Consider the following 15,828-nt stretch of genomic DNA (forward strand, 5'->3'; position numbering starts at 1 on the left):
CGCGAACACCGCTCATCATTCGATCAGCTGCATACACACTGCTTCGCGCTCCGATTCTCAGTGTAAACTACTTCTGTTGAATGTCATTAAACCCAAGGTTTAAGGAGATTTCAAGCGCGTGAAATCTGTCTGTGGACAAGACCACTGGGTTAATTATTAAACGAGACATTTCGCAGAACACTCGATTTGTTTTCAATTATCGCACTCACAAAGTCCATTGCATGAGCACATGAACTAAAGCGCACATTGGTCGAGTCGACACGTCACTCAAGCAAAAGCCACGCCTCCAGATAGCGATTTACGACAAGTGTGTTTTGAGTGTAGATGTCCGGGGTATGATGTTAGCAGGGTTTGAATGGTTGTGTGACAGAGCACGGTGGGTTATCATCGCTTGTTGAGAGAGATTCGGAGACAGACATGGGGGATACACATCCACACTGCCTCGACAAGGACAATGATTCCAATAGTCAAGGACATGAAATTGCAGTTCAAAATTTAACGAACTTTTCCATTGATGAAATTCTTAAACCAGACTTTGGTGTGAGAAAGTTTACAGTGAGAATTGGTTCGGCATTTACGCCTGTGGACTTGAAGAGGCGATCCACCTCCCCATCCGAATCCCATGCCTCCCTGGCATCAGCACAGCCATCCCCTGGGATGGCGGACGAGAAGCCAGCCCAAATGTGGCCTGCGTGGGTATACTGCACAAGATATTCAGACAGACCCTCGTCAGGTAGGCCAGGAACACTATTCAGTCAAGCAGTAAAACACTGAAGTATAACGCTAAATTACCTTACCTCCTTTACATAATCAAAGTTTGTGTTGTGCATACACCTTAATACTATTGTTCTGTTATTTAAGACCAGATACAGATTATAACTCATATTCATAATGTAACGCAGTGAAATCCCACGATTGATATACGTACGTGCGAGTCGGTATATATACAGTAACCACTATTTGTTGACGATCTGTGATAAGGGACATGTCCGTATCTTTATCTTAGATATTCAATGAATTCCGTTCACTGCATGAAATCTTATAAATATCAAATACATTATCAATAGTTCAAAATATATGATTTGTTGTCATGTGTATTTTATTTGTGTAAACCATAGGTTTTCTCGCATGATATGTAAGACAACTGCAGGATATATGAGATGACCATTTAAAAATGTAAGCTTGTTTTCTTACGTTTTTACAGAAATATTAGAATGTATTGTTCTGATGCTTAGTGTCTCTAAATCATGTCTTTATTTAATATCAGTTAGTTGTTAGTACACTATATTTTAAAATGTCCTTCCAATAAATAATTTTTAAATAAAAGCCTTTTAATATATTTGAACTGAATGTTTCCAGTTATGACCAACCTTAATATACTAACGGAATGCTGTGAAAACATATATGGTTCATATATTATTTGAATTTGATGCCATGTTAATTGTTCAGTTAGAATCTAAAATCTCGTAAACTTGTTCGCGTGATCTGATACCTGTGGCTGTTCATAGTCAGTAATTGGATTCAGTATTAGTGTCATCTGACAAATAACATACAACAAAATAATTGGCCTGTAAAATTACTATTATTGTACCGTAGTGCTAAGAGCATGCAGTAATACTGGAGCGAGAGACTGTTGCCTACACTCATGATATTAACAAGCAATCAGTATTACCTACAGGTATGACAAACGTCATTTCTCAACTCTGGCCTGCTTTCTGGAGGACACGCGTGATGACATCTAACTAATCAATCACCCAAGCACATAGTGTGTGTGTGTGTGTGTGTGTGTGTGTGTGTGTGTGTGTGTGTGTGTGTGTGTAATTTTAAATGACAATAATCAAATAAAAAAACTTTAAATCTCACCTTGATGCGTTTATTTCGTTAAACACTGAATCACGTCATTTAAAAATATTTTGGGGCTCTCAGATACACACTGCACTGTTAAAATAATACATATCCCATATACATCACCACTTAAACGTCATTTCGTGTTTTTAAACTTATATGTAATCTGTTTTACAGACTCGGCTTTATCGGTACCTATACTTTGTTGACAATATGTATAAAACTTCATGCTTATGCATACAATGTGTTTAACACCGGGGCGTTTCATTTCTGTCGTGGAGTTGTATAAGCATTATATTAACGACTGTCAACAAGCTAGGGTTTCCAGGGCATGCTTAGGCATCGGCTCCCGTTTCACATTTCTTCTCCACACTGTTCCGCCATTGCTACATTTTCCACTATTTTATGTTCCTGTGTTTGTGTTCCGCCAAAATATCCAATCTTGTTTGCTTGTGTATCTTACACACTCTTGTTGCTCCACAGCTCAATTCCCCCTTTGCATGTCTGTTCTGTGCCGAGTGCCTCTTTGTCTCCCGGGGTTGAAGTCAAGAGTAAATATATACAACGCACCAATTGTTGGCGATGTATAAAACAGTTTTATAGAGACAGCAGGAGCCAAACTAACCCAGTGTGACTAGTTGTGAATTATTGTCATTTTATTTTAAATGCCAGAGATTGCACCATCGTGTAATTTTCAGCTTGATTCCTTTTCCCACACAAATTGATATGCCACGTGCGGGGTTTGAACCAATGCGGTTTGAATGAGATTCGTGCAATTATTTCGATACGCGCAGTGAACACAGCCGACTTTAGCGCTGGGGGGGAATATAACGTACATATAATTCGCTAATCAACGTATCATGTGGATATTTTTAGGTGGAAGACAAAACATAATAAATGCTGTTATTTTAACAGGTCCTTAAGTAGTCCGAACCGGTGTTTTTAAGTAGACTGAACCGGTAGACAATCACATCTCGGATGTTAACATATTGACTCACTGGCGCATACTTCCTTCAGTTCACGGTTTTTGCTTCTTCTTAAATATTCACCAAACAAGATTCAAGATACATCTGTTCACCACTTCTCAGTAAGTCAGTTCTTCACGTTTTTAGCTTAAAGGAGCTATGGTACTTGTACATAGACATATAGGTTTTTGGATATAAGTCACACAGGCAAATCACCCACGGGCTGTATGAAACTGAAAACTGATATTCTGGGGTCAGCTTTAGACATGCATGATTAATGATTTCATTGAACCCTCAGCTTAACCTTCAACTGTCAACTTTCATAAAAATTAGCCAACGGCAGTTCTTACAAAGAACTCCCAAAAATTAGGTTCGATTCATTCAAAGACTTTATAATTTTATAACAAAAGATAGTCAAGTCCTTTGTGCGCTTCTCGTAACTTCAGTGAGAGGTGGAGTGGCTTTGTGTTACCAGGTAGTGTGGTTAGGGGGTGTGGCTTAGTAGGGAGTAGTATGGGTGGGTGTCGAGAGTTGGGGGTGTTGCAGCTGGGGCGTAGTCTGGCATTTAGATTATGTGCAGGATTGTTAAACCCACACAGCAAGTTGTGGCTCCAGCACCTAAGCGTGTTAGTTCATTTACAATTTTCAATAAATTGCCTGAGAGATTTATAATTTATTGAAATGTTGTTAATAATTAGTTTTCAAAGTTTAAATTAATGTTGTTTGGATATTAATCATTTACTGTATATGATCGACATCATAACTTTAACATCTCTGACAGTAGCAACCATTTAATCACAAACCTCCCAGTAATCTACAATACTAAACAAGGAAGTTAAAACAAATGTGAGCTTTTCATTAACCCACAGTGACCTTTTGCTCATAAAACAACTGAACTGTTAATCTAGAAAATTGACTGACCATACTTTTGTTACATATTTCACATTTTCATTGTAAACGATGCTCCTATTTGACGCATATAGTTAAAAGGTTTCTGTGCATTTGAAAAGATTTTTTACTGACGCAACAAAGCGAGTATTGGCATTTGTTGATAAATTAGGTCCCGTTGTTTTTCATCTATAACGTTTTTTAGGATTACAAGATGACAGTGATAATACTAATTTCAAAATTGAAGCCTGAATAAGCTGGGGTTTGGAATAGTTTATAATTACATACATTGAAGGCGAAGAGGAATAACATATCAAAGATAAGGACCAATACAATTAATAGTCGCTGTTTCAAATAAAACTACAACAGTGTCAGAACACACCATCCAGCATTGCATGGGCTTTAAGGCTCCAGCTATCTTGGAGTTTCTAGGAGTTTTTTTTTCTATTTATATTCAAACAACTTCATAAAAGAAAAATCAGCCTGTTGTTTGCTGAAATTTCAAAATTGAAAATTTGCATTGTAGATGCTTCTGACTATATGTATTGCATATGTGCTATAAAAATAGTTTGGCTTATTGAAAGCTGGAAACTATTGAATAAATACCCACGTTGGAGTTACAATTTCTGTTTATTGTATTAACGCTGTAACATTTTAGAGAAATAACAGATGCAGATTTTTTTTGTTTTGCCAATGCTGACGCCTAAACACAGAATTAGGTATCTACACGTGTGGTCCTAAAAATTGCGACTTATCTTGAGGTAGTATCCATTGTCGCTTTCTATCCCTAGAAAGTGCAAAGTATATAAAGGGTAACGTCCATGTATGCGTCTGTCATAGACTGTTGCAATTACTTTGGTAAGTGTGTTTTCATCATCAGCAATGTTTGTAATAAATCTGTTGCTATAACTTCCGATAAATTGGTTTGCTGTAGAGATATCGCCAAGCATATTAATAAGAATAAATGACACCCCGTTCGTAAATGACGAAAACGTCTCCATTGTTACTAAATCGAGTGCAAAGCTGTTAGGCGCAATTGCAGCATACTTGAGCACAACTTCTCTGATAACTCGCTGTGATAGAGAGAAATGCTGTATAATTCCACTGGACGATGAAGATGTAAATAACCATTTAAAATGCTCAAAAAGGCACCTGACGATGACACTACAGATGAACAAACCTGTTTCCATAGTTATTAAAACGTCTCTACTGAAAGGAAAAGTCATTGTACGATCCGAGAACATGTATATTATGAACTTTTCTTCATAGATGACTTTCGAATAGTGATGGTTTTCTGTGCTAGGAATACCTTTGAACAACCGAGTCGTATAATTGATGTGTATTAGAGGCGATGCCTTATTTGAGATTTGCCAGTTTATTAAAACAAAACATAATCCTTGCACAAATGTCGAATTTAGTAACGATATTCTTAAAACGACGAATGAGCTTCGCGATATAACAAAAATGACATCTATTTAACCAACATTCTCTGTCGTTAGAGACACGTCAAATGAAGGGTGAAATGGCTGCTTATTCATTTTGTCTGGATGTTTTATGCAGTGCAGATTGGGGATTGGGTAGTTAGCGGATGAGGGCTTAAAGATTTTACGTGTAAGTATTAGAAGTAAAGTACAATAATTGAAGACCTTAGAGAGCACACACACACATATATATATATATATACTTATTGTCTATGCAACTGAAGATCCAAGACATATATGGCAACGCCACCAGCAGCTGAAAGAGAAAATGGCAGTATGCCACTGCAGTTAGCGATGTACTGCGGTCATATACTCTTGCACTATGTACCCATTCTATCACCTCCAGCTTACATTTCATCACCTCCTTTAACTAGTGTTCACTGTTCTTTTGATTGATGTGAACGTTGTCAAGTCGTTGGTATTTATCAGGCACTCCTCGTTATTGAAAGTCCAGCTTCAGTTTGGTATTTCTCGCTGACTGTCGCACATATCAAGGCAATTAATGAAGACGTTTTGACACTTTCAAATCAAACTACTACAAATACTTCTTTTTTAAACGCCCCTATCCGTCCGTCTCAAGAACGTAATGATTTGAAATTGACAAACAATTCAATTGAAGACTCCTGTTGTGGAATGGACTCGCGAATGTGTCAATCATTCGGGCATGTCCGTGCTACTCCAAGCGACCTCTAGCGGAGGATGTCTGAGTTGACATGATGTGCTGCACGTGAGCGTCGTTATCGAGGTTGGGGGTGAGACTGAAGTGGTCGACACACTTAACCCGCCATCCTCAGAGAGACTGATAAAACAATAGAAGATTAGTGTGCGTGTTACGAAGATAAAGGCAGATTTTGACGTGTCAATTTGTATGTACTTACAAGGTCAGATGACTGTAATACAAACTCTGTACTCTGCATGATGGATTAAATCACTCTCAGCATTCCTGTAATACTGACAGTATACTGCTTGATGGATTAAGTCACTCTCAGCATTCCTGCAATGCTGACAATATATTGCATGATAGATTAAATCACTCTCAGGATTCCTGTAATACTGACAGTATACTGCTTGATGGATTAAATCACTCTCAGCATTCCTGTAATACTGACAATATATTGCTTGATGGATTAAATCACTCAGCATTCCTGTAATAAAGGCAGAAAACATCCTGTAACGCTGACTTAGTTACACTTCAGTGGCTATGCTTTACTCTAAACTGTCCGTTAATAATGTTCAACGCTACCATGCTGATTCAATGATATTTCAGTGGCTACACCTTACTGTAAACTATCCGTTAGAAATGTTCACTATTATCCTGCTGATTCAATGATACCTCAAAACTATCCGTTAATGATGTGCAATACAACGATGTAGGCAAGATTCGTTCTTAATTCTTTTAACTCATTCTTGGATACTTCAATCAATGAAGACCACACGACTGCACCAACAGTAACCAAGATCCTACTGGCAACATTATTCATAACACTATCACCATTTTATTCACTTCGTACAGTTGATGGCATTAGCTTGAATCAGAGACGATACAACATATAGATTACCTCTCTACAGTCTGAGGAATTAATTCCGATTTTATTACATCTCATGTGACTTGCACGTGCCTCGTTATTGGGTATTTGTATTACTCGCTTTAATTAAATCCACCATTGATTTTATCAATGAATATCTCAACTTTACAGTAGAGCGAATGCTTAATTTACGGTACGATGGACTGTGTCACTCTTCCACAGACAAGAGCACAAAACATGTAGTTGTCATTTACTACAGCAAGGAAATGATTTTATTCATATTGGTGTAATTAAAAGCTATATAAAATATCCTGTAATTAAAGCTTGTACAGTATCTTACTTAGGTCTCTTTATTGATACAATCCATCAATGTCTCTTTTCTCCCCATTAATTTGTAACATATTGACACGTACATTCAGAAATAATAAGCATATTAAATATATTTCTGAGAAGCTATATCACGTTGCTCTTATTGCTCCTGTTGTAAATACTTCACGATGTAGATCTATTCCACTGATATTTCAACGTTCCATGATAAGTCGATATTGTTCCAATACAATCGTTGTTTGTCCCGCGATACAAACTGTGGACATGTAGCTCATGCAGATACTAATAATAACAATAATCCTGCTTACAATCACGGTCTTGTCCTCTCTGCTGCAGACTTTCTTAATCTGTAAAAAGAACAGTAATAATAGTAACAATCTATTCATCCTAATGAAAAACTAGATTATTCTGTGAATCGTGATTGCATAAGGAATTAGGTCTATCAAATATCAACTGTTTAACCATAACATCATTTGTATACGCTGATGTTGATATATTGTGTTATATTCCATAATTCAGACACAGAATTTATGGTAGTTACCGTCTATATTATAAGGAATAAACTTTTCCGGGTATATGCTAACTCCTTCAGGTGAATGTCTTTCAAAGACTTGTACCACCGATGTCCATAATACACATCGGCGTTCAAACAGCGTTCTCAACATTGCAGACTGTCCTTGAGTGAAAACATAATTTATGAATTAGGAATCAAATAACAGAACGGGAATTTTTACAAAACGTGTTTATGTTGTGTTTAATATTACTCGACTTTTCATAATGCAAACGACACAAGGCAAAAACACAAATTCATTAACATTGATAATATGGAACTGATACATTTGGATCTGTCGAAATGAGCTGAGTAAGTTAATCTGTTTTTCACATACTATAAATTAAAGTTACAGTCATCAGCTAGACTGAGAGACTTAAATCTGTGTGTGTCGGGAGATGTGTATCAGAACACGTCTTCTCATTGCAAATATCTTCTTCAGTTTCTGCGCACGTGGGAAACAGACAGACGCAATCAGAGCATCTTCCGCTCGTACTTGACTTGATCGTTGACTTCAATCGTTGCTAATTATAGCCCATTTAAATCTAAACTAGAACTTTGCTCCAATCGTTGCGATAAGGCGTGTGTTTTAGGGGGCAGACCGAGTCAATATATTCTAATAAAGGCTTGTTAAAAGAATTCTTAAGGGAACTATTACTGTGCCGTTAACTTAATGTTTCCTCAGAGGAGATTAACAAATTGTTTTCGGTCTTGTGGGTGCGGGCAGAATAAATCAAAGTTCACCGCCGTAGTTGAGGGAAACCATAGCGTTTGTCCTCCGTCACTTTGGGAAGCCGCTTTGTTTTGTGGTGCTACCGTGTACCTAAGATTAATGGGAACTGCAAAGCAACCCTGACGTAGGTGTAATTAGAGTCGGTCGTATTATAGGCAATCAGAAATAATAGATTAGTCAACTGCTTAGCCTATTAGCCCCCGTCCTGGCTTTAATGACCAAATTAGTTAAGCTGCTCGATTATTAAGTCGCAAGTCGGGCTGAAGACAATCGGAGGAAGTACTACTTTCACACCAACTTATTTCTGTGCGAGACGGGGCGTCGGTTGAGGCCTGAACCGAAGCAAAATTGATGACGATAGGCTGTAATTAAAGCGGTCAATACTGGCGGGACGGTCGTAAACCAGCCCCATTTGTCCACTTGCCTCTCAAATCTGTAGAGACACCTGATTTGGGTACGAGGTGCTAGATTAGCACCCCTCTCTGTAGCCGGGCTTGCAAATCTGGATGGGAAAATTGACTCAGAAAATTAGTCTGACTGCAGCCTTGACGTGAGGTTAATATCGGAGATCAGTTGTCAAGAAAGTACAACGCATGAAAAATGACTGGCTTAGGTAGGGTGTTCTAATTGGCTAAGGTTAAATCCGGGTCACTCTGATGGACGAATCATGTACACTCAGACTCAAATCGCTGATTATCTAGGCATTATCTCCCCCTGCGAGAGCTTTCATACAGTCTTCCGTCTATTCTACTAAGACTATAAGCGGGTATATCTTCTGACACCGTGCACAATGTGGATTGTTCCATCAAACATACAATAACGTATATAGACTGCTTCTACACCCCCGCTATCACATTTCGTATGACAGTTCGACTCATTTTTCAACATGTCTGGCTAATAAAGAACTACAGCAAGCCCCAGAACAATGCCATATGCAATGGTTGGCACACATGCTCCAAAAATGAACTTTGTTCAAGAGAGTTGATGTACAGCAGATTCATGTTGCTTTTAAACTGTTCCATTTTCATGAGTACGTGTCCGTGATGCAGTTTGCTGTGTTCCAGTGCTTAAGCAGATCTTCATCTTGTATCTGTAAAATATACACTTTGCAAACTGTTATATTTCCCAGTTTTTGTATTCGTATTTTACTACTATCATATTTGAATGACATGCAAAGTAGAACTATCAAAGGATGGATAACATCTATTCTTAATTACGTATATGAGCTTATCAACTAAACAGATGCATTATGGTATCAATGTTTGCAATATAGATAAATTACGTCAAAGAATGTACAGTCTTAATTATCAACAACAAATTCCAAAGTTGGCGCAAAGTGCAAACTAGCAGTGTTAATTATAGGAATTGATCACTGAAAATCAGTGATGACACCCGGTGTTCACCAAAAGACGAAGCATGTCCAGGACTTCAAGTAGCCTCCGCACTACCAAATATTCTCTAAATAATGTACAACATACTATAATAATGTACAACATACTATAGTCATGTACAACATACTATAATAATGTACTCATGCGTTTCCGGGAAATATAACGAACAGCTGAGTATTTGTTAACTGGCTAAAAATGTGTCATGAATTATTTAAGTCAGTTTCATTTTTCAAAAAGCTGTAATATCTCCTTTCCAAAAATCCCTATTCGCCCTGGATAGATTGATGACAGAATTCATATTTTTCGAAGGTCCTCGATCCAGGAAGGCCAAGAAGCGAGAAAAACATCAAGAACAACAGGAGGACAAACGGCCGAGGACAGCGTTCACAAACGATCAACTTCAACGTTTGAAGAAGGAGTTTGATGATTGCCGGTATCTCACAGAACAAAGGAGAAAGGATCTGGCTCTCTCTCTATCACTCACGGAAGCTCAAATCAAGATCTGGTTCCAAAACAAACGGGCAAAGATCAAGAAAGCAAGTGGTGTGAAGAATCCGTTAGCTTTGCATCTAATGGCACAGGGGCTCTATAACCATTCAACTATGAGCATGCATGACGAACTTATGGACGTGACATCATAGTTCTAACCTTGACATTATCATGACGTCAACGAATGAAAAGACGTGAAAGCGACTGTGATGAAAGCATTATTATATTTCCTCTGAAAAAAAGTTTCCTTCTTATCATTAGTAAAATTCATCAGTTGTATGTATGCTTTACACAGACAATAGGATGGATACACTATTCATCCGGCGACATCCGCATTTGTATTTTTCTCTGAATTCTCGTCTCTTTAACTACTTACGCTGTTCGCCTGCTTGCCTCTTATGCATGCTCAGTTGAGATGTCATTGGAACGCTCTACTTCCTAATACTGTGCCGTCATCAGATTGTGACGTAACAACATGACGTCATTCATGCAATACCACTGGATTCTGAACAAGTGCAGGTTGCTGTCCTTAAAGCACATTCCAGTATCAAGGTAAGTACTTTAAATCCTTTTGATGTGATATTTCATGTTCACGTCCTTCTAAACAAAACTCAAGATATTTGTTTCGGTGACATATCACGTTTATCGTTTAAGAGTGACAGAACCACTTCAATAATCACACAGCTCGTTTTCATAAGCTTCATGGTGCAAATACTTGAACTAATCTAGACGTCATCTTTAGGTGCATGATTCATCGCTGCCCATAACAGTGTGTAGATAGTCCGGTAACACAGATGTGTTGTCCTCACGTCTATCGCGGACACCAAGTGTATTGTCGCATTCTTACATCTAGATAGAGATCTATCACGCCAGTCATGCAGTCTGCTATCTTGAGTACCTGGACATTCACTATGTCTCGTTCATTCATTTTAAGCCCTGGTCTATGCTGTTCTGTAAAGTTACGAATGTAAACTATCACGCACAAGATCGTTGGTCATTCCTCAAAGGAACATAAACGAAGGGTTATTGAATGCTTATTAATCTAGAGGTATCAGGATTGTGTTTTTAACCTTACGCTTTAAAGGTTTCCTTTTTTTCACACCAATTCAATTTGCACGCAAATATTTATTCCACGGAACGTACCATTCTCAGATTTCCATCACAGGTAGCTACCACAGTTGGTATCCCAACTCATATGAAATATCGTAAGGGTCTCCGGATCTTGATGAACACAAATTTAGAAACTGAACATCACTATAATGTACCTGTTAAAATATCCATCCTCGTTAAATGTATCTAATCGTGCTGTTACTAACATGAAAACACACATTTGATCGATAATGACTCACTCGTTTGTCTGTTAAGAACATTTATGTCCCATCCTTGGAATGGAGAGAGGACAAGAAATATGTCAGAAACGTCCTTGCAAATAAGTAAAATTTAATGTACAGTTTTGTGTTTATGTTATAACAAAACGCCCACACGCGCACACACACACACACACACACACACACACACACACACCGCCACTTACATCCTTTTAAGCATATTATTAATATGTTTGATGCTGCTCTCAGGCTTATTCGTAAAAAATCGAGTCTGTACCAAGTTATTCCGCGTTTTTCGAATCGCTGTATGCGCGTTTAATAACTCCAGTGTCCAGTATTGTGTATTGCACTCAGATCACGTTACACACTAAGAGTCAGGTAGTATCACATCCTAATTTGGAGATATCACTGCAATATCTGTAAGAAGTGTACAGACGGCAGGAGAGCACACCACGGAGATAACCCTCTGTCACATTGTTATATGTATCAATCAGTCAGCACGTACTACACATGCAATGTAGGGCTACCTGGCACATGAGACTGCTTCATGGCACGTATAAACAGGGTCAAGCAATAAATGATAACCAGATGAATTTCCACACAGTCTTAACTAGAATGTTTTTTAACCAGCCTATTGATACTTAAATAGATGAGTATCTATTGCTTCAGTTGATACTAACCATGAACAATTAAATAGCCTGTGATTTTACGTTTCGGTATATTACCAGTGGGATTGATATGGCATTTATATTTCTTTCAGTTTGTAACGAATCTAGTCTGGGACAATAAACCCATGAAGAACCGGTTTAGAACTGGCCTTCAGAAACCCATGTTTGCCGTGAGAAGCGACTGACAGGAGGTTCACTGACTTGCATGCTTGACATGTCATCGTATACCATTTGAGCAGATCGATCCTTCACTTGTCGATCACTGGATTGCCTGTCCCATACTCGAATATTTAGTAATACATATATATGGAATATTGCAAAGTGCGGCGTTAAACAGCAATCAACCAACCAAACCAACTGGAACGAAGAACCCTGTGATTGATTTCATGCTTATTGCAAGTACATGTAGATATAGTTTTTATTGATGTTCTTCACGCGGTTTAAACCTTTATTATTTGTGGCTTGCAGTGACATGTTCATCAGCCGTCCATCAGTATCCAGTATCACCAGCCTCCACTGCCGGTATGTCTCCCTCAGTTATCTGTGGTGTTACTATGGGGCGGAGCTACACAGTACTCACTTGCTACATGCTGTCTCTCACATCTCTCACACCAGCACGTATACACATGAGATCACGATAGCGATCACGTCACATTGTAGTCATCGCCATTTCTTACTTATTTCGTTTTGTGTGTATGGGAATTGCTGAGAATTTCAGGAATTGTCGGACTTGGAACATGATTTTAAATTGGTTTTACTTCATTATTCTATATTGACTTAAAAGGCAGTTCCATAAGAAAGACGATGAATTTCTATGTCGTGTCGATTCCTGTCAATCGTGGAATGAAAAACGGGTAAAAATAATATAAGAAATCCTCGCCCACAAGTTCTTTTAATAGTTCGATGTGATGTAATGATACGACTGTTAGCATATGCCACATCACACTGACTGAATGTAAAACACATATAGTATAAACACAACATATGGAATATATACTTGTGTTCACTCTCACATAATAGTCGTTCGCCGGCGTAATATTGCCGGACTATTGATGAAAGCGGCGTAAAATCATACTCACTCATACATGTAATAATGACGCCTACGTGGAAGAATGATGTCATTACTGACATGTAGACGAGCAGCACTTAAGGACTACATAGCTGACAAAGGGAAAATGATAACGGAAAGTTGCAATGACTGTTTAAGTATATATATCTTGTAATTTTACCACGATTATCAGCTACAAATTCATACCATGAGTTTACTACGATTTAAATTAACCACATGTGAGAACCACGACTGCGTTCCAAAACATATGTCATCGTTCCCCTTTGTTTCATTGTGCGTAACAATTGTGCATTTATAAAGTATTATATATATTTGTATGTATATATGTGTGTGTGCGTGCGTGTGTGTGTATGTGTGTGTGCGTGTGCGTGTGTGTGTGTGTGTGTGCGTGTGTGCGTGCGTGTGTGTGTACATATATACATATATATAATTATCATGGGGGCAGTGTTAGATGTTAGATTAGACATCCCCTGACGTTGGGTTGTTGAGTAATTCAAATTGAAATGCCCGATGAAGATAACAGCATGTCACATTGTCAGCCAGGGAGCATGTGTCGTGTGTAAACGGTTGACACATCGCCTTCACCATGCTATTATCAAACATAGTCAATGTACGTGTAGATTGACATGTTAATACTGATTGTCCTGTCATACACGTTTCAATTATGCGAGATAAAAGATGCCACCAAGGCTTCATTGACCCATATGAAAGGAACGTACCTTTATGATTTGAATGGTGCGTTTACAGACAATGTTTGGCAACCTAGTTGTGAAAGTCATTGACGACGGTGATGGACATTCGATTCAAATGAGTAAAATATCCTAAGCTCATAACTGTAATTCATTTTATAAGGAATTATGTCGGAAATATTTGAGACTTTACCTCAGGTTTTACACAAGAAAACATTTTACACCAAGTGTCCAGAATAGAAACGAATCGTGGACAGAAAAACCAGTTACTCCAACCCATATAATTGTACATTTATCACTCAAAGTTTAGTTGCTGTATCCTGAAATCGAACTACTACTACAAGTCTACTGAGAAAGGTGCAATTCAAATTTTAGAATTTAATAATAAATATCGATCCCCACCCCTCCATCAACACCCAAAATCTATAAAACATTTGCGTTTTCTATTTTTTTTTTATTTGAATTTGCATATCCAATATGATATTATTTGTATACCAGTATCACTACCCTGTGAACTAACCCCGAGTCCCGTTTGTCAAAACTGGACGGAAAGCCTCCTCATTGGCTCCTTTTCGCCTCTCGCATGTATGTGTAACGAGCGAATTACGTCGTTTTGCAGAGACGAAACCGTACTGAACTGATCACGTGACCTACATCACCTGAAGAGGGACCTGATCCACAGTGGTATACGAGAGTGACCGTCAGTGTCCGGGCTATGGGAAAGGACCGATCGATGAGCCAGATACGTACAGAAACAAAATAGTCTCACCGTCAGTGTGCTGGTGGTAAAGCAACAGAATCTGTGTGGAACTCGACCTGGCAGGGATTCATTCTGCGTTCTATTGAGTGTACATTTAGAACTTCATGTTGAACTCTTATTTTGTCAGTTGGTTATCATATATATAATTATTTTCTTCATACAAGTGCTGTTAGAAGCATAAAGAAATTGTGAATATATCTAATATAAATAGTAATTGTTGCGAACACTATTTCTTTGTCAAGTCTTTTTTCAAGTGCCGTTAACAGTATAAAGAAATTGTGAATATCTGACATATCTAATATAAATAGGAATTGTTGCGAACACTATTTCTTTGTCAAGTCGACTAGCAGGTTAGATTAAAGCACTATAAACATCATTCATGAGATATAAGTGTTATAACCTAGTCCGAGGTTTGTGATCCCCTGTACACCCGTGATTACTCTTTCGAAGCACTCTACACTCTAAAGTACCTTTAGGGATTTAGTCCTATCCAGGATTCGATCCCACACTAAGAGCGATGCATCAATTCGCTGGAAGAGAATGTAAGCGATCTAGCCCACTCAGGCGTTTTCTAATCGCATAACGACACAATTTCAGTAAGGATAGTCATAACTTGACATGGAACAGTTAGATCAAAACAATGAAGCAGATAAATATTGAGCACGGTAAGCATTTAGCGACATGGTTTGAGAATTCCAGAGTAATATAAATTTGATGTTTTTCATTACATTTACCCGACGACTGGCTTCACGTTTGTAGCTGAAGTCACATGAACAGTCAACCGACTTACTTTTTCTTGTATCTTTTTCTATTCCTTTTCCATGTATTCGCAATAGCATTGTTAATGCATTGATGTGTTACTATTTATTATAGGAAATCTTGACTTTTGAAGAGAATAAATTACCATTTAATGGAGTTTTGTAGAATTATTGTTTCTTTAACCAGACATTCCTAACGTAGAAAATAAAGGTCAAGCTGTTGTTGTCCGTTAAGTCTTCTAAACAGCAGATGGGTTTAGTTAGGAAGCCGTCTCTGCGATTGAACAGTTGATGGTTCGATCCCCTCGGGTTATACCAACAAACACTTTAAAAGACAGTAGAGTTGTTGCTCTGCCTGATG

General features: G+C 38.1%; 1 protein-coding gene across 1 annotated transcript; it reads left to right on the forward strand.

Moving 5' to 3' along the window:
• The first annotated feature begins 326 nt into the window (after positions 1-326).
• LOC137297963 (homeobox protein engrailed-1-B-like) lies at positions 327-15,624 on the forward strand. Its single transcript, XM_067829968.1, has 4 exons — positions 327-733; positions 10,016-10,747; positions 12,660-12,713; positions 14,569-15,624. Exons 1-2 carry the CDS (start codon positions 418-420, stop codon positions 10,345-10,347), a joined length of 648 nt encoding a protein of 215 aa, XP_067686069.1. The 5' UTR covers positions 327-417; the 3' UTR covers positions 10,348-10,747; positions 12,660-12,713; positions 14,569-15,624.
• Positions 15,625-15,828: the final 204 nt, after the last annotated feature.

The sequence above is a fragment of the Haliotis asinina genome, chromosome 10, assembly GCF_037392515.1.
Source record: "Haliotis asinina isolate JCU_RB_2024 chromosome 10, JCU_Hal_asi_v2, whole genome shotgun sequence".
Taxonomy (NCBI): Eukaryota; Metazoa; Mollusca; class Gastropoda; order Lepetellida; family Haliotidae; genus Haliotis; species Haliotis asinina.